At 48.9% G+C, this 21525-nt stretch overlaps 1 protein-coding gene and 1 non-coding gene across 13 annotated transcripts in view; one reads left to right on the top strand and one right to left on the bottom strand.

The window, feature by feature from the left end:
• The window catches only part of HNF1B (HNF1 homeobox B), a 156030-nt gene that overhangs the window by 21540 nt on the left and 112965 nt on the right, over positions 1-21525 (bottom strand). For 7 of the 12 annotated variants that reach the window (XM_055090782.1, XM_055090783.1, XM_028499779.2 and 4 more), the window contains 4 exons: positions 17619-17754; positions 13783-13977; positions 11263-11381; positions 1536-2504 (listed from right to left, as the gene is read on the bottom strand). In XM_055090782.1, the coding sequence (XP_054946757.1) occupies positions 2484-2504; positions 11263-11381; positions 13783-13977; positions 17619-17754 (471 nt within the window). In that variant the 3' untranslated portion in view covers positions 1536-2483. Of the gene's footprint in view, positions 1-1383; positions 1432-1535; positions 2505-11262; positions 11382-13782; positions 13978-17618; positions 17755-21525 lie in introns of those variants that run through there. The other 5 variants (XM_007110528.4, XM_007110527.4, XR_003683139.2 and 2 more) reach the window with 4 other exon arrangements.
• LOC112066043 (small nucleolar RNA SNORA72) lies at positions 6611-6742 on the top strand. The gene has a single exon (XR_002892403.1). It is a non-coding gene; the product is annotated as a small nucleolar RNA SNORA72 (small nucleolar RNA).

The raw sequence follows: 21525 nt of genomic DNA, 5'->3' as shown, positions 1-21525 counted from the left end.
GCATGAACCCGCGTCCGGGAAGATCCCACATGCCGCGGAGCGGCTGGGCCCGTGAGCCACGGCCGCTGAGCCTGCGCGGCCGGAGCCTGTGCTCCGCAACGGGAGAGGCCACAACAGTGAGAGGCCCGCGTACCGCAAAAAAAAAAACAAAAACAAAAACAAAAAACCCAGAACCATCTGTCTGTTAGCCTGGGCTCAGGGTGTAAAGAGAGACCCCGGCAATGTTGGTCCATAACATGCTGGAGGAAGGTATGGGGAGGTGTTAGCTGCAAATGAATCTTCAGAGTGGGTAATGCCCACCTGAATGCACACACAGTGAGCCTCCTTGCCCCTCTTAGAGCCAGTGGGAAGGGAGATTTGATTTAGAAGGGAGGTGTTCTCAGCTGTCAGGGTCACCTTCTACAAGTCTTGGATCACGTAGGGTTTGGTAAAGAAAACTCCCTAGAGATTTCCCCCTACCTGCCCACCCGCCAACTCCCAGAGGGCCTCTTGGATGGTTAAGACCTTCTGGATTCTCAGGCTTATTGCAATAACACAAGATCTAAAATCTATCAAATGCAGATACTAGCTGTCCCAGAAACAACGTGAGTCCAAACACAGGGCTTCAGTCGAGGCTTGAGCTCGAGACCTATATTCCCTTCCTCTTCCTGGAACTCACAGGAGCCAACCAACAGGACGTCTCAACCAGAGATGGCAAATCTTGGCCTCTCTTGATACATGGTGCTCGGCCTTGGCCCCAGTCCTTTTCAAGCCAACCATGAATTTTCTCTTGACCACTTTAGCCCAAATTACATTGTCTGGGGGAGCCAGGAGCCAAAGGAGGTCAGCGTTTCCAAACCTACCCATCCCTGCCCTGGGCACTCAGTACATTTGCCCGGCTCACTAAGAATTACATCTTCCACTACACTGGGATTTTGAAAAACCTGTTGCTTAGGGCCTCGTTGGCATGATGCCCTTGCTTACACCAAGCTTGGGAACTGCTCTGTCTAGAAGCCAGAAACCACATGCTGGTAGGTCTACGCTGAGGAGACGGCAAAGAGGACAGGTCCAGCCTCCTTCTTCCCGGAGTCAACACTGGATCATCTGTGGCAAAGTCCCTGCTGGCAGAGTGTTCAGGCCTCTGGCTTTTCACCTTTTGGCTTTTCACCTTCCTGCCTGGGAAGGAAGAGCCATTTTCCTGACTAACAGCCCTACGGAAGGGAAGAGAGCTGGAGTTAACGCTTAAAAGAAGGTTGAAAATGTTACCCATGGGGATTCCACTTTTCCTACTTTTTCTCTGTTCCTGTGCCCAACAGTCACCAAGAGTTGGCACCATGTCTACGCCTGTGAGTTGCAGAAAGACAAAGGTACTGGAGTCTGACTGGGGGAACAGACTTTTCTTACCTTAGCGGTAAAGCCGGCCTGAAGACACTGGGGCATGCAGCAGCGAGCCTGGTGGAGTAAGTGGAAAATTCCAAGGAGACCAGGGGTCGGGGGTTCTTGGAGGAACCGTGGCAGGGGAAGAGTCAGAGACAGACAGAAATATGAGACTCTGGGCAGTGACAAAATAAACTGTTTTAATGGGAGGTTTTCGTAAAGGGCAACTTTTCCTTGTGCTATCAAACAGCCAGTGTCCCTGTCTTGGGGTTTCCTGGGGAGGTACTGGCTGATCCCCCAACCCCACCGGAAGCGAGGACATTACTCTGACACTATGTTCAGCCCTTCCAGGTGATCCAGAGGTGTGTCTTAACATCAGGAGATTGGAGTGAGCTAGCAGACAGTCCAAAATACACAGTCCCTGTGTGTGCCCGGGCCCGAGGAAGCGGGCAGGGGCTTCACTTCCACCTTAGATATTTCTCCGTGGGGGAAGACAGAGGGGGCAAATCACTTTGACAATTCAACTCTGACCTTTACGAAGAAACTGATAGGCACTTTAGTATTATATACAGGGCAGAGGGGAGAGGAAGTAGAGGGGAAATTGCACTTAATTACAGCAGTTTATAGTTTACACCCATTGGACAAATTTACTTCTTTAAAAGAAATCTCCAGATCAGCCGGGATGGGGGGTGGGGGAGGGAGGTGGCTGATATTTACAGTGTGTTTGGCTCAGTTCAATAGCACGTGTCCTCCTCGCCTCATTTCAGTAACAGATTCAAGTTTTCACATCAGTTTGTTCGATGAAGGAGCATAATGTAGACGCTCCGGCTTTTCTCTCTTCCTCTTCCTCGGTTTCTCATCTCCCGCCTTTAGGACAGACCAGACGGGAGAGCTTGACGTCTTGGGAGAGGCATCGTGACAATACTGCATAGAAGGGAAGCTGGGCTCCGGGCCGCGCCTCTCAGAGAGGATTGTCCGAGGTGCTGGCAGGACGTCAGGTGAGCAGGGACCTCTCACAGGTGCTGCTTGTCAGGTCACTGCGCTTTTCCCGCGACAGCTGCCTGGAGGGTGATGGTGTGGAAAATAGGGTCCTTGTTTCTGTGCACAAAGTAAGTGACGTGTGGGCATCACCAGGCTTGGAGAGGACACTGCAGAGAGAGAGGAGAGACAGCTCAGCTGTGTACATCTGCCGGGACCCGGGCCGTTAGTCTGGCTTCTCTGGGGGAGCCGAGACCCAACTCGGTCAGCAAAGAGCTGAGGCTGGAGGCCTGGGGACCCCGTGCCTGCTGAGCCCTGCGGGGCTGGTCCTGAAACACGCTCCCTTTAGGAAGACCTAGGTGCCGGCTTCCCCGGCTACTTCAGAAGAGAGAAGTGCATTGCCGCCGACCTTGAAATAGTCATAACTCGCCGACCTTCATCCTGAAGTTGGGCTCCTCTTCCTGTGAGTTTATAAATAAACTGCTCAGTTTGGTGGCAGTGGCAGCTGGATGGGGAGCTCTTGCTTCTGGCGGAAATAAGGGTCTCTTCCTAAGTCCTCTAAGAGCAGGGGTTCCCCTAGACCCCTTCCCAAACTGTAATGGACCCATGAGTAGCAGAGATCCTGTTAAAATGTACTGATAGATTCTGATTCAGTGGACCTGGGGTAGGCCTAAGAACCTGCATTTCTAATCAGCTCCCAGCTTGGGCGGATGCTGCTGATACATTTTGAGCCACAAGGCCATAAAGCACATGAGAAAATCACCACGTACTCGCAAGCGATCCGTCAGGGCAGAGGCGTGGGGAATTGCAAAGTGCTTTCTACAACATTTGTTACTGTCAGGACAAGAACTCAGAGGATCAGGATCCAAGGGCTGAAGGCCTCTGATGCCGGTGGGTCGGGGCAGGAGAGCTACCCAGCGTGGAGGAGCCTTTGAGAGGAGCCAGACCCCCATCCGAGGCAGCCTCTGCTCCCAGGGCCCTGGGCCTTGCTCGTCTCAACCGTCTTGGAACACCATTGCTCGCCCTTGCCTTCCAGGGAGTCCCTTTTCTCCTCTCTCTGTCTCCTCCTTCTCTTTCCCCTTTGTTGACATCTCAGGGGAAGGTTCTGCCCTTCGGCTTAGTGGCTTATTTTCTCAAGACCTCACCCAACACACACGCGTGCGTGCACACACACACGCACACCTACCTCTACTATTAAAGGCCTGGTATCCCACTGTTATCTCATTAATCAGTGCTCCCAGCCATAGCCTTGTATGAGGCTGCCGTTACGTCCATTTTACAGGTGAGGAAAACGAGGTCAAAGAGAGTCCGTGAATTGTCCAAGGTTTCAGAACTAGGAGAGTGTGGGGATTCAAACCCGTTCTGGGAGACCTCCCAGCCCGCGTTCTTTCTATTACGCTGCGGTCAGGAGCCTTCTACTAGCTTTCTTCTTGGTCAACCTCCTTTCTCTGAGCCTCGGTTTCTCCACCTATAAGATGAAGGTTGTTGGGGGATCAGAGGGGCTGCTCTGTGTGCAGTACTCCGCACGGTGCTTGGTGTAACTGTCCTTGTTAACACGGGCTTGCCCGGGGTGCTCCCCCTCCAGTGCTCCTCGGAGCAGGACTGAGCTGTGCGTCCGTGGGAGGAGACAGGTTTCTGGCCCTTCTTCACTCTTGAGGCCCTGGTCAGGGTCCTCTGATACCCTTTGCCTCCTCTTCCTTCTCCCACCCACCCCCACTCTCGAGTTTCTTTACTCCCCACTATCAGCCTTTTTCCAATTTTCAGATTTCAGGTGGAGGAGAGAGAAAATGGCTTGTGACCTTGCAGGTTTCAATAGAAGAGCAAACACCAAGAGCAGATAAGGAGACGCCAGCAAGATTCTATGACCTGTCATTAGGGATGGGCTTCCCAGCTATCAAATGTTTGCTCACATAATAAAATGGTGGCAGAGCCCTAAATGTTGTCAAAGGAACTAGGGTTATTTGCCCCCTTCAGAGTCTAAACACAAACATCTGATAAGGGGTGCACTGTGCTCCCTCAGAGCGGAGGCCTGGCTCACCCAGCGGCGCGGGGGCCTTGCCCACCCAGCGGCGCGGGGGCCTTGCCCGAGGACCTCTGAGTGACTACAGAGCCCTCGTCTGGAGGGTGTAGTGGCTGGGGCATTGTTAAGGACGTCCTCACCCTAAGAAGATCTGATCCGTAATGGGGAAGAGCTGACATTTATTGAGGTCCTACTGTGTGCCGGGCTGCACCGCTAAGTAAGGGCTTGACACGTATCATGGCACTGAATGCTCACGTCAAGCCTCTGAGGCAGGTAACCATCATTCATTCATTTCACACGGTTTGGAGGTCCTTCCATATGCTTAGCCCTTTTTTAGGCACTGGGTGTGTGTGCAGTTGTGAACAAGACCCTGTCCCCATCCCCACTGAGATTACATTCTAGTGAGGGTTTTGAACAATGAATGAGTGAAACAAAATGCATAACATAAAAGTTTAGGAGGAGATGAACACTCTAGAAAAATAAGCATGGTAAGAGGTTTCAGTGACTGGAGGGAAGAGGCAATAAATTAGGGAGGGGGATCGGAAGGTGATCCCCCCACCCTGAGGTGGTGATGTTTGAACTGAATGAAATGAACGCAGGTAAAGATACGCATGAAAGAATATTCCAGGCAGAAGATACCGCAGAAGCAGAAGTCCTGTGGTGGGATTGCTTCAGCTCTGGTTCAGCTGAAGCTGAGTGTGACAGAGGGGGAGAAAGGGCCGTGGTCTGACCACACAGGGCCTTGGAGGTCCCTGTTTCAGTCTGGTTACAACGGGAAGCTAGTGGAGCGTTTTGACAGGGGAGCGACATGATGGATTTCCCTTTTCCAGAGATCACCCTGGCTGCTGTGTGGTGAACAAAGCACACCCACCCCTGTGAGGCAAGACTGGGACTGGGAATGCATTTTGAAGGACCCCTGGCAGAACTTATTGATGGGCTGGATGGGGGACGCGGGGTATGAAATGATCAAGGGTACCCTCAGGAATCTCACTGGAACAACTGGTATCATGTTTGGAAATGGAGAAGCCCAAGGAGGAAGCAATCTGGGTCAGGAGGAATTGGGGCAAGATGAAGAGCTGCTATTTTAGGCAGGTTCACTTTGAGAGGCTTGTCAGGTATGTTAGGTACGCATCTGTATGTGCCAAAGATGCATCAGGTTTGTGAATGGACCCTCAGGGGAGAGGTCTGTACTGGAGACAGGATGATAGGATCCATCTTTGTGTACACTTGATCCAAAGCCCTGGGACTGGAGATCGCCCAGGGACAAACATGGAAGAGAAGAGGCCAAAGAATGAGTCCCAGGGCCCTTTGACAAGTAAATGTCGCAAAGACGAGTTGCCAGCCAAGGAAAGGAGGAGTGGCCAGTGCCATAGGAGGAGAACCAGGAATGGGTAATGTCCTAAAGTCCAAGTGAAAAAAGGAGGGAGTGATTGGCTGTGTCAGAGATAGAGCTTGAGAGATAACCACTGGATTTGGTGACAAGGAGGTATTAGTGAGCTGGCCAAGAGGGGTTTCAGGAACGTGGGGACAAAAGCCAGACTGGAATGTTCTCAAGAGAGGTATATATACAATGCGGGGGGTGGGGTATATATACAATGGAGTACTCCTCAGCCATCAAAAAGAAGGAAATTTCACCATTTGCAGCAAGACGGACGGATTTGGAGGGTATTATGCTTAGTGAAAGAGGTCAGACAGCAGAAGACAAATACTGTATGATATCACTTATATGTGGAATCTAAAAAATACAACAAATGAGTGAATATAATTTTAAAAAAGTAACAGATTCACAGATTATAGAGAACAGACCAGTGGTTACCAGTGGGGAGAGGAAAGGTGGGTGGAAAAAGAAAGGAGATTAAGAGGTACAAACTACTATGAATAAAATAAATAAGCCACAAGGATCTGTTGTACAGCACAGATAATGGAATATAGCCATTATTTTATAATAACTATAAATGGAGTATAACCTTTAAAAATTGTGAATCGCTATGTTGAAACGTATAGAATATTGTAAGCCAACTATACCTCAATTAAAAAAAAAGAAAAAAAGAGAATTGGGGGTGAGGAAGTGGAGACAGTGAGTACAGATTATTATTAAGTTAGATTAATTATAGCTCTATTAATTACAAGGAAAGATTATACTTCCAGTTTTGTAGATGAGGGAATTGAGGCTTACAGAGATTTTAAGTGACGTGCCCAGGGTCTCAGAACAGAAAATTCTGTGCTCTTACCCACTACGTAAGATTACTGCCTTTTCTGCGAATATTCTCACTGTTCTGATTTTGTAATAATCAGGGCAGGCTAAACATTCGCTATATTAAGACCATGCATGTGTCCCCAGACCTAGTTCTTTTCCTAGGTCTGGTTTGATAAATGCTGGTGATAAACCAAGTCTGATTTATGTGATGAATCTTACGTGGGAAATGTCTGTGACTCTAGGTATCCGATCAACCTTGAGAAATGGTAGCACAGCTAGTGTAATAACTTTTGAAGGTAACCATTGCTAATTTGATGATTACCCGTTGCCATTAAATGAATTGTAAAATTAAAAAAAAAAAGATTACTGCCTTTTATCTTGAGTGGGACACCAGGGGGAAATGAATGCCCTTTGCCATTTAAAATCCTCCATCCTAAGCTCGAGAGACACTCAAGGTTACCATCAGGGAAAGCCAAGACTGACCCAGCTGCCACGGACTGGGTGTTTCCAGCCAAGCGCCGAGCTGAGTGTTTTACAAGTTTTATTGTGTTTTGTCCTTTCAGTGATCCCACGAAGGCGGCGGAATCGTTATCTTCACATTAAAGGTGAGGAAACTGAAGTTCAGAGATGCTAAACTTTTCCCTTTGGTCACACAGGTAGACAGTGGTAGAATCTTGAGCCCGGGTCTGCCTCGCGCCCACGTCGGCTCTTCGTCAGCCCACACTGCCAGTGGGGAAGGCCGAGAGGGTGGGAGGCAGCTGCAGGGCATTTATGACGATGAGGCTGCCCACCTCCTTCTCGTCAGCACCCCTGACGGGTGACTGCTCCGGGGGTCCTCTCCTGACCTCTCTCTACGTAAACTAGGAAGTGGAGCGGTGGGTAGAGAAGTTGTGGGAACAGGGGTGGGCTCACAGCCTGCCCACACTTGTTCTAGCCAAGGTTGGTGCTTGCTGTGGTCTGGTTTCCAGGCTGGCGGGCTGTCGTTTTGCAGGAGGCTCAGGCAGAGACCCACTTAGGTGGTAACTTGCCAGCACCCAAGGGTTGAGAAGGGGGGGATGGGGCATAAGCTCTGGAAAGGACGGAGGGCAGTAGCTCCCAAGGATTCCCAGCAAGAAAGTTCCAGCCTGAGGTTCCCGAAACATGATCCACGAGGCCCTGGGGCATGTCTGTCTTGACAATGGAAAATACTGAGATCAGACGGATTCAAGGGCAAATGCTGGCTTTAGCCTTATACTGGCATAACCTTGGGTCATTTTTATGAGTACTTTAAAAATGGATCTTAGGACTTCCCTAGCGGTCCAGTGGTTAAGACTCCATGCTCCCAACACAGGGGGCACGGGTTCGATCCCCAGTCGGGGAAGATCCCCGCATGCCGTGTGGCATGGCACAGCCAAAAAAAAAAAAAAAAAAAAAAAATTAAAACGTTAAAAAAAAATGGATCTTAGAAGGTGAGTGTTGTTTAATGGATGTGGAGTGAGAAGAACCAAAGTCTGGAACTCCAACTCCAGATTCACCATCATGTGAATTTGGGCAGATTCTTCCCCATCTTTGAAATTCAGGTTTTTGCTCTATAAATCAGGCATACAGATTTCTACCCTCGCAGGACGGGTGGGAGGATTAGCCAGGAAATTAAGACGGACAAGCATCTGGAGTGCTGTGTGGCAAATGGGAGGCAGTCAAAAAATGCTAGATCTGAATTCATTCATTCATTCATTCATTCATTCATATTTACTGAACATCTACTAAAGCCCAGGCATTTGGCTACACACAAAGGGCTTGGGTGCTCTGAGAGGTCCTGAACTATTTGCTTTTCTCCTGGGAGATGGGTGAGGGGGCATCCTTGTGCCAGCAGGAGAATGGGAAGCAGGGATCTGGAGCCTGGGCCCAAGAGGCAGGATGCGCTTGAGAGACGGTCCTAACCCTGAGAAATGTTATTGTCAGAACCTCCTTTGATCACATGCAGACCAAGCAGCGAGTTAAATATTGAAGGAGCTAATGGAAGGTGTCTCCTGAAGGATCACAGACAGAAAGGGGTAGGAACAGGGAGGAAGCTATCACTTCGAGCACGTGACTCTGCACTGTGCATGGTCTTCAGGCACTTGGAATATTCTGTAAGAGGGACGTGGGATTTTCCCCTTTAGAGATGAAGAAACTTAGTCTCACAGCCGTGAAGTAACTGCCCAAGGTCGTGTAGCAGGGCTGAAGGAGCTGGGATTGGCTCAGGCCTGTTGGCTTTTCCTAGCATTCTACGAGGCCTCTAAAGCAGCATTGCCCGGGATGGGTCTCTATTCACTGCCCACATCGGCACAGGAAAGATTCTGAGATGCCCTGCCCTGTGGGATTTCTGTTTAGCCCAGCTGTTTCCCCAACAAATTTGACCGTGGAATCTTCTCTTCATGCCACGGGCCCCTGATTCCTAGCAATAGCCTTGAAACTCTTTTTGGAAAATACTACTTTAAAACAACAAAAAAGCAGAATTGCCACCAATTCCCTTCCAGAACTCACTTCGGACCCTTTGCCTTTGGAACAGAGTTTGTACAACTTTTCTTCACCTTGGGTTCCTTTCTGCTGCCAGGAGACAGCATCTTTATCCTCTTTTTACTTCATTCTGTCTTTCCTATTTCCTCTTCTCCTGTAGTTTGTAGGAAGAAAGTTTCCTGACTGGAATACGGTACGTGGGCTTAATTTTTACTCTTGTTCCCGACCGTTAAAGACCACGAGAGCAGCGATTACCACGGGTGTTTTAAAGGTGGGTATTGGAATATCATCTATGTGAATTTGGGCAGGTGACCCTGCATCTCTGAGCCTCAGTTCATTTCTCTGTACTTCTTAGGAGGTTTTGGTAAAAAAGAAAATGCTGAGATAACGTTCATGAGAAGTATCAATGCAAACTGTAAAGTGCTATATGAAGTTTTATCCTTACTAAATGTTATCATCATCCTAGAGGTGAGTCCATCATAGACTCCTGAAATGTCCGGGGACTCGGAAACAACTTCACAGTAGTTCTAGAGGGCCGTGCGTGCGGCTTCAAGGTCGGCTGGCCACTCTGTCCGGTGGAGGGGAGAAGCCGGCTGGGGGCCGATGCAGCGTCTCAGAGAGCATCTCGAAGCATTTTGATTAAGAGACCATTTCCTGAATTCAGAGGACTTGTTTCAACAAGCAAGCATCAAAGTCAACTTGGGAAAGACAGGAATCATTAATCACAGCCCCATCTAGGGCTGACCAAGCGGCAGATGGATTGATAAACCTTTCAAAGGGGAAGGTATTCCCAAGCAGGGCTGCTGCGCCTGGCTGCCCCCCTGATTGAGATTTGTAAGCACAGATAAATGTTTTCCCTGCTCGCTACAAAGAGTGGGAAATCACACGGGAGTCGAAGGGCAGGGCAATGGGGGCTGTCCTTTCATCTTCCAATGGGTGAGAGAAGGGTAGCAAAGCAGGTCCCACACACCTCTCCCTCCCCAACACCCCCAATTCCAGAGCCTGGATGCCTAAGTTGTATGTGTTTCAGCATCCAAGATGTGCCAGGCACTTAATCTACATGACATCATCAAATCCTCAGAACAAGCAGATGTTATGACTTGTTTTAGAGGTGAAGAAAGTGAAGGCTCACAGAGGTCAAGGTCACCAAGCAAGTGGCAAAGCCAGGAATTGAACCCACCTGTTTGACGCTGCAGGACCAGGAGGAGATGGGGGCAAAGGAAGAACAGAGAAGGCTGAGCCCGTGAAAGAACTTGCTCAGAAACACATGGCACTGGATGAGGTGTGATTTGAGGGAAAAAAAGACCATCAACAGGACCAAACCCTGCCGAGAGCATCTGACCTGAAGTTCAAGGTTGTCGCCTACTTATCTAGCAATCAATAAAGGCCAAACAGTTCCCACACTGCACAGACCCCAGCTACTACAAGGTCCTATTGTGTTACTCCGGAATTGTGACCTGTGTTCAGACATCTTGTCCTGTTTTCTAACTCTCGGCATCTCATTGCAGTGCAGCTGTCCAAGCTGCAGCCTCACCGTGGGTCATCTTTACTCTCCATCCCCTCTATGTGGAGATGGGCGTTAGTCATCAACTGACAGGGTGACTAAGCCTCTGGATTCCCCACTTTCAATGCACCTGGAAGTTGATTCTAAGTTTCTCTGTAAAACACCAAGTAAATGCAAGTCCCTGGCAAGGCCAGGCTGTCTACTGGGGAGTCCCCATGGGTTGGCAGAATTGCATCATTCTCTAGAGCTTCCAGCGCTGGGGGGTCCAACATGGGTCCTGGACTGGGTGAATCAGCCTGAGGACTCACTGTTCACTTTCTCTATTGGTGGGAAATCCTCAGGGATCCTTCTTGCAAAGCATGGAACTCCACAGGGGGTCTGACCTTCTGAGCCCTCCTTGGAAATACCTTTTCCGTGGCTCACTGATCAATCCATTGGAGATACTCAATCTCAGTGCCTATAGGCTCTGTGTAATCCAGTCTCTAGCAACTGATCAAACTTCAGTACTCTAGCGCTCTTGTTAGGGATGCTGGGGGGAGCAATAAGTCCCTCCCCTTCAGGCTGTGGCCCATCTTCTTTGCCCTGTGACCTCAGGGATTCCTTTAGCAAGTACCAGGGGAGCCGCAGAAGGATCACGCTTGTGGCTGAGTCCACACTTGCCACACTCTCTGCACATGAGTAGCCACAGGCATCCCTCCCCCTCCCCCCGCATCTTCTTGCCGGCATTACCTGTTTACTGGAAGACATGTTGGTGAGCGTACTGATGCTGCTGGTATCTGTGACCACCATTGCAGATGGAAACCGGGAGGTGTGGGAATACTGGGGGGGTTCCTGCTTGTGTGCATACACTAGAGAGACAGAGTGAAGACAAAATCAAGGTGTAGGTCACACAGGCGTGAGCACAGCTACAGACCCCCGCCACCTCCATCCCACACCACTGCTCCTGCTTCCCCAGGCAGATAAAAGGAAGGTGGTGGTGGTGGTTATGTCTGGCAAGGCAGTGCGATGTGATAAAAAGAACGGCCATGCGTTTAAATCCTGGCTCCTTAATCAACTCAGTTAGCCTCAGTTTCCTCGCCTCTAAAATGGGAATGATATAGGATTAGAAGAGTTTGTGTTTAAAGCCCTTTGTACCAAATAGATCAATAGCTTTGCACAGTGCCTGGTATGCAGGGGTGGGAGCACTTCCTTCCCCCGACTTTCAACAAAGTATTAGACTCCTGGGCATCAACAAGTGATCCTGAGGCATACGTGGTGCATCTGAGAACTTAAGGCAAAAAAAAGTTCTAAGTAGCTGGCAAAACGAAGGAGCTGACCTGTTTGCCTACTGTTTCTGCCATGACTCAAGTACCAGGTCTCGTGCTAGCAACTGCAGATTAATTAATAATTGCAAATGGACACGGCTGTCATTACTTGTATAACTCTGGGCTGTTCCAGTTTGCACTCAAACGCCTTAGGACATCACACAAATATGAAGGCTGATGGACAAAAGGAGACTAGATTCCAATAAAACCTCCAGGAGCATGTGGCTCACTTTTTGTTTTTCTAGGATGTGTCCACCAAGTCTGGAACCTTTGACTCATGTGAGTTCATCCATAAGAGTCATGTAAATTCCAGGTCACATGACCAACCCAGAAAGCATGTGGATGTTTGGCCTTGAGGGAGGGACCAGCTTGTTCTACCAAGGAGTCCTCCAGTTGGGAACGGGGGTGAAGGTCACAGCCCGCTGCCTCAGCCTGCCCTCCCCTTGGAGGGAGGCTGGTTATTTCCTGGCCTGGGGCCCCAGGAGCTATCTCTTCAGAGCCCGCCAGGCCAGCTGGGCCATGGCAGTCGACAGGTCACTGGTGACCACTCTCTGACTGTCATACCCGGGCCTCGCCACTGAGGAGTCCTGCCCAGGTGAGGGGCGGGGGGCAAGTGGGGAGCATATTGGCCCTGGACGGAAGGGCAGTGGTACACCTGTGGTCCCAGGCTCTGCGACAGGCTGTGGCAGATTTTTTTAAAGCCTCGAAAATGTGATCGGAATGTGAGATGGTACTTAGAAACCAGCTCCGCAGGCCTGGGGATAGAGCCCCGAGCATAGAAGAAGGCTGAACTTGGCTGGTCTCCCTCAGACCCACAGCTCTGCCTGAGGCAGCCGGAGGAGAAAGTGAAATCCTCTATCCTATCCCTGCCTCTTCCTATTAAGGAGTCCCTTAATAAATAATCACCTGCGTGTTTACAACTCTTAACGCTTACCAAACACAGTTCATACCGATTTTTGTTTCATTTCCATAATCACTCTACGTGCACACTATTTCCATTTTACGAGGATGAAACTGAAGCTGAGAGTAGCTAGGGAACTTAACAATGGCTCCCTAGCTGGTAAGGCTCAGAGCCAGGATTTAATCAGACAGCTAGGTCTGTCTGACCCTAAGGCTATCACTCTATTCCACAGACATCCCTGGTGTCCCTGTGAGAACTATGCTTGAAGCAGGGAAGCCATCCTTTCCATGATTTCTCCCCAAACTCAGAGGCCAGGGACTATAGCCAGAGGACTGGGGGTCTGGGGCTCAGGAGGGGGTAGGGGGAGAGACATGGGGGTGGGTGGGAACTAAATGGTTGAAAGGTAGACTTGGGGTAGGTGTAGAAATTGGAGGCTGGAAGCAGCCTCTGTGTGGTGGGCAGAAACTCTAATATTCCTTGTGCAGGATGATGTGTAGGTGGTATTTTCTGGCCATGTTCATGGTTCTTGACTGGAGATGTTTAGGGTGTGGAAACTGGAGGGTGTGGGGACTCTGGAAGATTTTTCAGTTTCAGAGAAGGCAAATAGGAGGCAAATTATATGCCAGGTCTGATCATTTGGTAACAGCTGCCTGGAATTTTGAACTGAAAAGGCTAAGTTGAGGCTCGTTGGGAAAAGGGGCTGTGCTTGATTGGGGGTCTCTTCCACGGGGGCCAGGGTGGGAAAGGGGACATGAGTTCGTTCCACATCTACGCTACCCTTACTCTCTATCTCCAGCTCCCCTTTCCATATAGGCTTTAATTGTCTTCATCAAATCTTCCCCCAGGAATCCTGGGGGTAGAGAAGAGGACCAGAAAAGGCACAGCACTGCATAAGAGTTAAGCTTGAGATACTGGCTTTGTTGATCACAGGTAGGGAAAAGTGACCAGACCAATAAGCTTCCAAGAAACTTCAGACCCAGAGAGGGAAGAGCTTGGCTGCTGAGGTCCCTTTGGGCTCCCTCCCCGACTTGCCCGTGTCCTTACTGTGTGAGTTCTGCAGCTGCGTCACAGCTGCCATGAAGGGCTGCTGGGCCATGTGGCTGCCCGGGCTCTGCTGCATGAGGGGCTGCTGGTGAGAGCTGTGCAGCTGCTGGGAGAACTGGACGGGCTGCAGGGCTGCCAGGCTGCCGGCCACACTGTTGATGACAGGGACGCTCTGAGCTTGGGAGGAGTTGAGGCCTGTGGGAACAAGAGGGAAGGTTAGAGATGGCTTCAGGGAGGAGGACAGGTGAACAGATGTGAATGGTCATGACGGAGCCCCTGCTATTTGCCAGGCACTGGGCTGAACCTGTTGCGTAAGAGACTGCACAGAAAGCAATTTTATAGACCCATCTTACAGACCACAAAACTGAGGCTTAGAGAGATTAAGTTGACTCGCTCAAATTCCACAGCGAGTTGTGGATGCAAATGGGCTTTCAACAGATCTGACGGGGACCTGAGAGTCTCTCCAAGTTGTCCTGTGACCTCCCAAACTTAGCTCCCTTGAGGTTGCAGGGCCCTATGCTTGCCTGCTCCATCCATGCCTGGCTCTGAGGGAGCAGAGTTAAAGGCGTCCACACTAAGGTGCAGATTACTGCCCAGATACGTCTGTCCAGCAGGGGGCAGGAGTGTGCAGGGACCCACATTTGGATAAAAAGCAAAACCCCCTCCACAGTCCTGGAGGTATGGAGCCTGAAGCCCCTCATTTAGCGGGCTATGCAAAACCCGAAAGAGGTCAAATGGTCATTCTCTTGACTGGAACAGAGAGGGGATAAAACACTGCAACTCAATCAGTCTATGAAGCGGGTATATCTTATCTGGCAGCACAGGGCTGGTGGCATGAAAAAGACCAGGTATTGGAAGGAAGTAAGCAGTAAGTTGAAGGTTGGCAGTTACAGTAGGTGTTGCTTTCTGTTCTGGAAGGATGAGGGCCTCCGTGGTTCTGTACCGTGTCTGTATCCTAAGGTCTCTTTAGAACTGGGGCCGGCACTGCAAAGATCAGGTCCCTGGTACCCACCCTCCATCGGCTCCCTGGGCAGGACTCCGGGGAAGGCACCTGACGCAGGGTGGAAGTGGGGATGTGAGGGTCAGGGGAAAGACACCCCGACCTCTTTCCTGGAGCTGCTGAGGTTCCTTTGACCTCGCTTTCTGGGAAGTGGGGGGAAGAATGCGATGAAGAAGGAAACGCAGAGAGATGTCTCTTTTAGGCAAATGAGGAAAAAACACCTAGAGAGCCTTTCCTGAGATGGAGAGGGTTCCATAAGCAGGTTCACAGGAGGAGGCAGTCCTCCGTGGAGATAGCACAAAGACCTCAACAATTGCCTGCTCGGAACCCAGCTGATACTGTTATCAGAAACCTAAAAGGTGAGACCGATGAGCAGAAGGGAAGAGGAATAAGCCCCCTCCTGGCTCTCCTGGCCGGGACTGGGGAGGTGGGGTCCTCTGAGCACTCAGAACAGTGCTATGTCCAATTCCCCAGGGGTTCGGCTTCTCCTCCAGAGAGTGTCTCACCTGATACCAGGATCTCCTGTTTCCCTTTCCTACCTTCTACATGAGGTCTCAGTACCCGAGGAAGCCCCGTGGATTTGCTGTTGTCTCCCCGAGCTCATTGCCAGTGCTCTTTTTGGGAAATCTCTGCCCAGAGAAGCACATTATGCTGTCTAGAGTGGGTGACAGTGGAGGGCATACTTCTGCAACCTGCCTGTGTTTTAGAATCATCCTGGGGAGCACTTTAAGAAATATACATTCCTCGGCCTCACCCATGACTCAATGAGTCAGACACTTTAGAGGTGAGGCCCAGGAATTTTATTTTCAACACAGTCTGTGACCCTGATGTGCCTCAGTTCCAGGATGGAGAGCCAGTGATGTCATTCGAGCTCCTGCGGAGTGTGACTCTTGGCCTTTCCATCTGTTTTCTGGGCACTGGTTCCTGCTTAAGAAGCATGTTATCCAGCCCAGTAGGTGAGTAGAGAACGAGGAATCGGCACTGCTGGGTAATCTGTTATCACCTTCTCCTTGGGCCTCTGCAGTCGCCGGGCAGGGCCCACGTACTCAACAGGACAGGAGTCGGCTATTCCTTGCCCCAAAACTCATCTCTCGGTTTATTGGCCCGCTGTGTGGAGAGCAGTACAAGCTTGGACTCGGTAACTGATTCTTCATCCTGACACTTCATGGGGTAGGACCACTGCATCTCAGCCACGTTTTCTGGTGACCCTCACCATGCTTCAAGTACACACACACACACGCGCACACGCACACACACACACCCTTCTAAGGTCAACGTACTCTGGTGTCTGCAGTAGGAGATTAAGATTATTGTAAGAAGGTAGAGAAGTATGGGTGAGAAAACTTAGGAGGAACAAAACAGAAAAATATGTAATAGCTCCAGGGAAAATTTTAATTCAGATAGTGCCTAAGAAAATATATAACTGTGTGTGTCAGCCAAAGCTGGACGCGTGAAGAGAGAAGTTCAGTGGGACGGTTTGTGTATCATTTTGGTTGTAAAAATATAGGTGGGATATCTTATCCGTGGGCCTTTTCAAATCTTCTAGAAGGTAAGCAAGCTGGTTCCAGTTACCCTATCTCATTCTCAAACCCTGGTGTTAGCGTGGTTACCATATTCCTGGAGACGGCCCAGTGAAAAGGCAGCAGATTTTAAATACTTGATTTTGTGAGTTCTCTAAAGGCTTCTCCTTTCCCACTTCCCTTTACAAAACTCAATGGGGAGGGCGTCAATCTCCCAGCTGCTGAGGACAGAGAGCGCCACACTGATTCACTCAGTAAACTCCTGTGTCTCCTAGGGGCCTGGCCCTGTTTGGCCCTCAAGGAGAGCACAAGTCCTTCTCTTCAGAAGTGATCTGAGTTGCTACCCTGACTAGAGATGGTTTAGGGAGAGAGGCGATGCCCAGGGTGAAAGAAAGATAAGCAATGTACTGCCCTTAGATCTTTCCCGAGATTTCTCAGGGATGCTTCCCTGGGTCACAAGGAAGACTTGGCCTGAGCTGTTACCGTAAGGCTGAAATATGCTGAACACTCACCAACATTGTTACTCTGAGAGAGACATCCACTGGCACAGCCGTATCAGCCTTCCCATGCCCTGAAATGGCCCATCTGTGATGGAAGGGGACAGACTCCCTGTGGGATGTGAGCTGCTGGGGCTGGAAGGACCTGACCCCTCTCCCTGTCTTCAGGCCCGGGCATACACAGCCTATTTCTCCTTAAATCTGTCAAGGCTCAGAGATGCTGTGACAGTTTCCTGCAGAGTTCCTTCTCAGTATGTTTTCACCGTGGGCCAAGGAGGTCTCGTTCGACCACACAAAATTCCCCTTTAAGAAGGAAGCCCCTCATGTCTTGCTCCATCTTGGCCAACACAAAGAAACATCAACACAGCCCAACCTCCTGGAAAATCCACCACGTACTTAGGGATAGGAATGGACACCAGACAAAAGTATAAGCTACAATATTATACATACCCATGCTTTATCGATTTACAGGCGTGTCTACACACACGGTCGTTGGATTGCCTCAGCAACCCATTTTACAGATGAGGAGACTGACCCTCATAAAGCTTCAGTGATTTGACCCACAATGCACAGCTGGTGAGCTGTGACCAAGATTCAACTCCGTTCCATAATTTTCCCTTATTTTAGGCTAAACGATCCAAATCTTGTTGAGGAGAGAAATAAGGAAAGAAACGAGTTGAATCAAACCTGCAAGCGGTGGGTGAGTTTTAGGGGGATCTTCTTTAGTTCTTCTGTTTCTGTTTTTTTTAAATCAGGTGGACTCATTCCCCATGCTGCTTCTCCCTGCCCCCAGGTTTCCTGACCAAGAACAGAGCTTACTTTGTGCAATGGCCATGACTCCAGAGAGGGGGGTCATGATGAGGTTTTGAGATTGCTGGGGATTGTGGTGGGACAGGCTGTGGATATTCGTCAAGGTGCTGACTGGGGGCAAACCTCCTCCTGAGACCGAGATCTGCTGGAGAGAAAAAAACAAGAGCATTATGAGCAGAATCGGGGTTACAAAGAGCAGGGTCCAAAATGACGTGGCTTAGCAATTCCTTGGCACGGCTAACTCACTGGTTCATTCAGTCATTCATTAACAGTTTTTAAGCACCAAGTGAGGGATAGGCACCATTCTAGGTACAGAGGATGGAGTGGTAAGTAATATGGACCATAATCCCTTCCCTCATGTGCCTCTCTTTGTTGACTACCTGTGAATTACCAGCTTGCCTTAGAGATTCCTCAGCCCATGTGTATTATAGGATTGTCTCTGGCTCATGTTGAAAGTATCCTCTGTTCTGCTCTATGCCCTCTATATTATTGGTGCTAAAGACACGTGATTGCTAAAAATAGTAGCTGAAGAAATGCCCTGGGATTCCCTAGCGTAGCAGATTAGGGCCCAGGCAGGAGCCCAGGGAAGCTTTCACTGAGTACAGGTTCTAGGAAGCACTGCTCATGCATTAACTCACAAACCTCAGTATAGCCACGAGGCAGATAACTTCTGCCATTCCCATTTCACGGATAAAAAAACCGAGGCTCAGAGTAGTCGTGCATGTTGCCTGAGATCCGACAACTAGTAAATGGTAACTCTTGTATTCAAACCCAAGTCTGTCTGACTCTAAAATTCAAGTCCTTACTTTTTACAGAGGACTTTTCCCCGACAATTATTACTAAGGTTTTTCTGGGGGAGATCAGCCATTATTGGGCTTCTCTACTTTTCCCAAATCTCTACTATACATTTAAAAAAAAACAACTTTTTTTTTTTTGGCAAGGAGCTACTATTGTAATGACAAAGCTACTAAATGAGGCTTGGCTCCAGGTACCCCTACTCTGTTTCACCATTATATTTTAATGACGGATTAGTAAAAGAAACCTACTGAGTTTTGTGTATTTTTGTCCAAGGCCACTCTGAATCCTTTTATTTATTCATAATAGTGTCTTTTCCTTATTGATTTTCTTCATTTTCCCAAGTGTATATATAACGGCATCACAGGCATATAATGCTAATTGGGTCTCTTCCTTGCTAGTGCTAATATGTCTACATGTCATATTGCATTGGTTAGAATTTTCCCAGTAGTATTAACCAGTAACAGAGGTAATAGATGTACTGACTTTAATTCTATATTATCAGAAATGCTTCCAATGTTTCCCCATTAATTATAAGGAGTTTTCAGTTTTACACGCACATACACACACACACACAAACAGTACACTTTTATTCATGATAAAGTAGTTTACTATTTATAGTTTTAAAATAATTTTTAAAAGTATTACTAAGAAAGGACTGTCCCCCCTCACTCTGAAATAACTCAGACATTCTTGATGGCTTCAGGAATGCTGACAGGTGGGTTAGGGTTGGGATACATACATCAGATGTTTGAGTCGCCCTTTACTTCTTCCTTCCCTCGTGACCCAGAGCTCCTTAGACTATAGGTCTCACACCAGCACCCAGGGGGGAAGACACTATCTCCTGTCTGCCCTTCTGATCAACCCCATAGCTTCCAAGGTGAATTTGAAAAAGAAAGAAAGAAAAAAACCAAACAGGTTTGTTTGTGTTTTTAGAATGAGCATCAAGACATGAGTTAGGGGTCACGTGACCAAGAAAGAATTCTGACCACATCAAACAAGAGAAAACCAGCTTGTTTGCTGGACTTGTTTTTCAAAATGTCAGAGTCATTAAAAAAAAAAAATCAGTGACCTGCCTTCAGACTTCCCCTGAGTAATGCAGTCCTTTGGAGGAAGTCAATGGAGTGACAGTAATCTCTGCCATTTCAATGTCTGGTTTTAATGGTGAAAGAGAAACGTGGGTGCTAATGATAAAAACAATTTAAATGTGTATGGCTTTAGCGCTTGTGAAGTGCTTTCACTGATTGTCCTCAATAGTTAATGACACACATAGGGAAGGCATTATGATTATTGCTCTATGGTACAGATTAAGAAACTGAGCCTCTCTCAATGTCTTGTAATAACCTACAATGGAAGAGAATGTGAAAAAATATATATATATATTTATGTATGTATAACTGAATCACTTTGCTGTACATCTGAAACGAACACAACATTGTAAATCAACTATATTTCAATAAAAATTTTTTCAAAAAGAAAAAGAAAGCGAGCCTCAGAAGAGTTGACAGAGTAGCTCTGTGTCACCTGACTAGTAAGAGAGGAAGCCAGAATTCAAACCCAGTGCTGCTGGCTTTAAATCCCATCCACTTACTATTCTGGGGGGCACCTTGGTCAAGTTCCTTCACACTCTAAAATGCAACCATCATCTTCTATTTGCCTTCAGGACTGATGGAAGCCAGGGAGCTGCCAAGAATATCGGTCATGATCCTCACAGGATAATCCAGAGACTCTGAATGGTATCAACGCTGCCTTTTGCAGTCCTTTGCTTTGTGCTTTACACACCTACCATCTACGAGGTTGGTACTATTAACGCTCCTTTGCAGACAAGGAGACGGAAGTTTGGAGAGAAGTTAAGAAATGTGCCCAAGTGGTACAGTGGCCATGAAGAGCAGGCGATCTGCCTCCAGGCCTGAGCTTTTCGCTATTAAGCTCTACTGCTCTGATACTGTGAAAGTATCCAGCATGCGCTTTTCTAAAACACAAGGTTCAACACACACAGACTGCAATCCGAAACCTGGCCAGCTCTTTGTGGACGCATGCCATTTGGGCATGGGGTGGGGGCCCAATAGAGCAAAAGAAAGCTCAAATGGATCACCATTATTTCCAAAACCAATCCCTGTGGGAAGATTTCAAATGCACATCCTACCACAGGTCAGCACACGGAGACTGTCATTCCCTGGATGGGTCTTATCCCCCAAACAGCAGAGTTACAGGCAATCCTTACACCACCCTGGTGATGCAGGCATCGTTATCCCCCATTCTCCAGATGAGGAAACTGAAGTTAAGCAACGTCCGGCCTATGGCTGATAAATAACAGAACCCAAGACGTGGACGCACTAGTTCCCTTGCTGCGTTATTTTTAACCATACTCCACTCCTGTCTTTGGTGGACCAAGATCTGTGATGGGCTTGTTATATATTAACCGAAAACAGACTCTTGAATTTGGGCATCCAGCGATAGTGACATAACATATGAGCCAGGGTGTTGGAAACTAGAGAAAAGCTGGTCCCTGCAAACAAGCTTCCAGGTGTTTGCTAACGTGGAGGTGTGCTGTCTTGGTCAATCATCAATCCAATAACATACTGCCCATTAGGGCGCTGCCGGCAGAAGAGGAAGAAAAAAGCGTCTCCTGCGGCTGCCTTTGGAGCGCCCCGGCCGGGGTGAGGCAGTTTGCTTGTTAGGAGGAAGGGCGGGAGGGCTCACAGCGAAAGCCCAAGGACCTTCAAGCAATAGGAGAGGAGACCTGTCTCCTCCGCTGGGAAGCTAAGATCTCTCCCGCAAGGCCCCCTCCTCCAGGGAAGTCTGGGCAACCCTTGAACTTATTTGGGTCTCACAGGGCAGCCAAAGAAGAAGCTTAAGGGATGAGAGGTGGGCAAGGGGGCTGCAAAAGGGCTCCCCTAGGAGCATCTTTCGTTTCCTTTTGCAGAGACCACTACCAGGGAGCGATCGGCTCAAGTCCCCAAACTCGAGTTGGCCAGGCCTGGCGCTCCCCTCGGATATTACACTTTGTTTTTTCCTCCAGGGAGCTGGGGACTCAGTCACCTGTGACTCACCATTCCTGTGTTGCCTACACGGCACACACGTCAAGGTCTAAAATGGCATCGGCTCCCTGCCCCCGCCC

The sequence above is a fragment of the Physeter macrocephalus genome, chromosome 14 (genome assembly GCF_002837175.3).
Source record: "Physeter macrocephalus isolate SW-GA chromosome 14, ASM283717v5, whole genome shotgun sequence".
NCBI lineage: Eukaryota > Metazoa > Chordata > Mammalia > Artiodactyla > Physeteridae > Physeter > Physeter macrocephalus.
The sequence above is the reverse complement of the archived record's forward strand: the minus strand, read 5'-3'. Positions and strand labels throughout refer to the sequence as shown.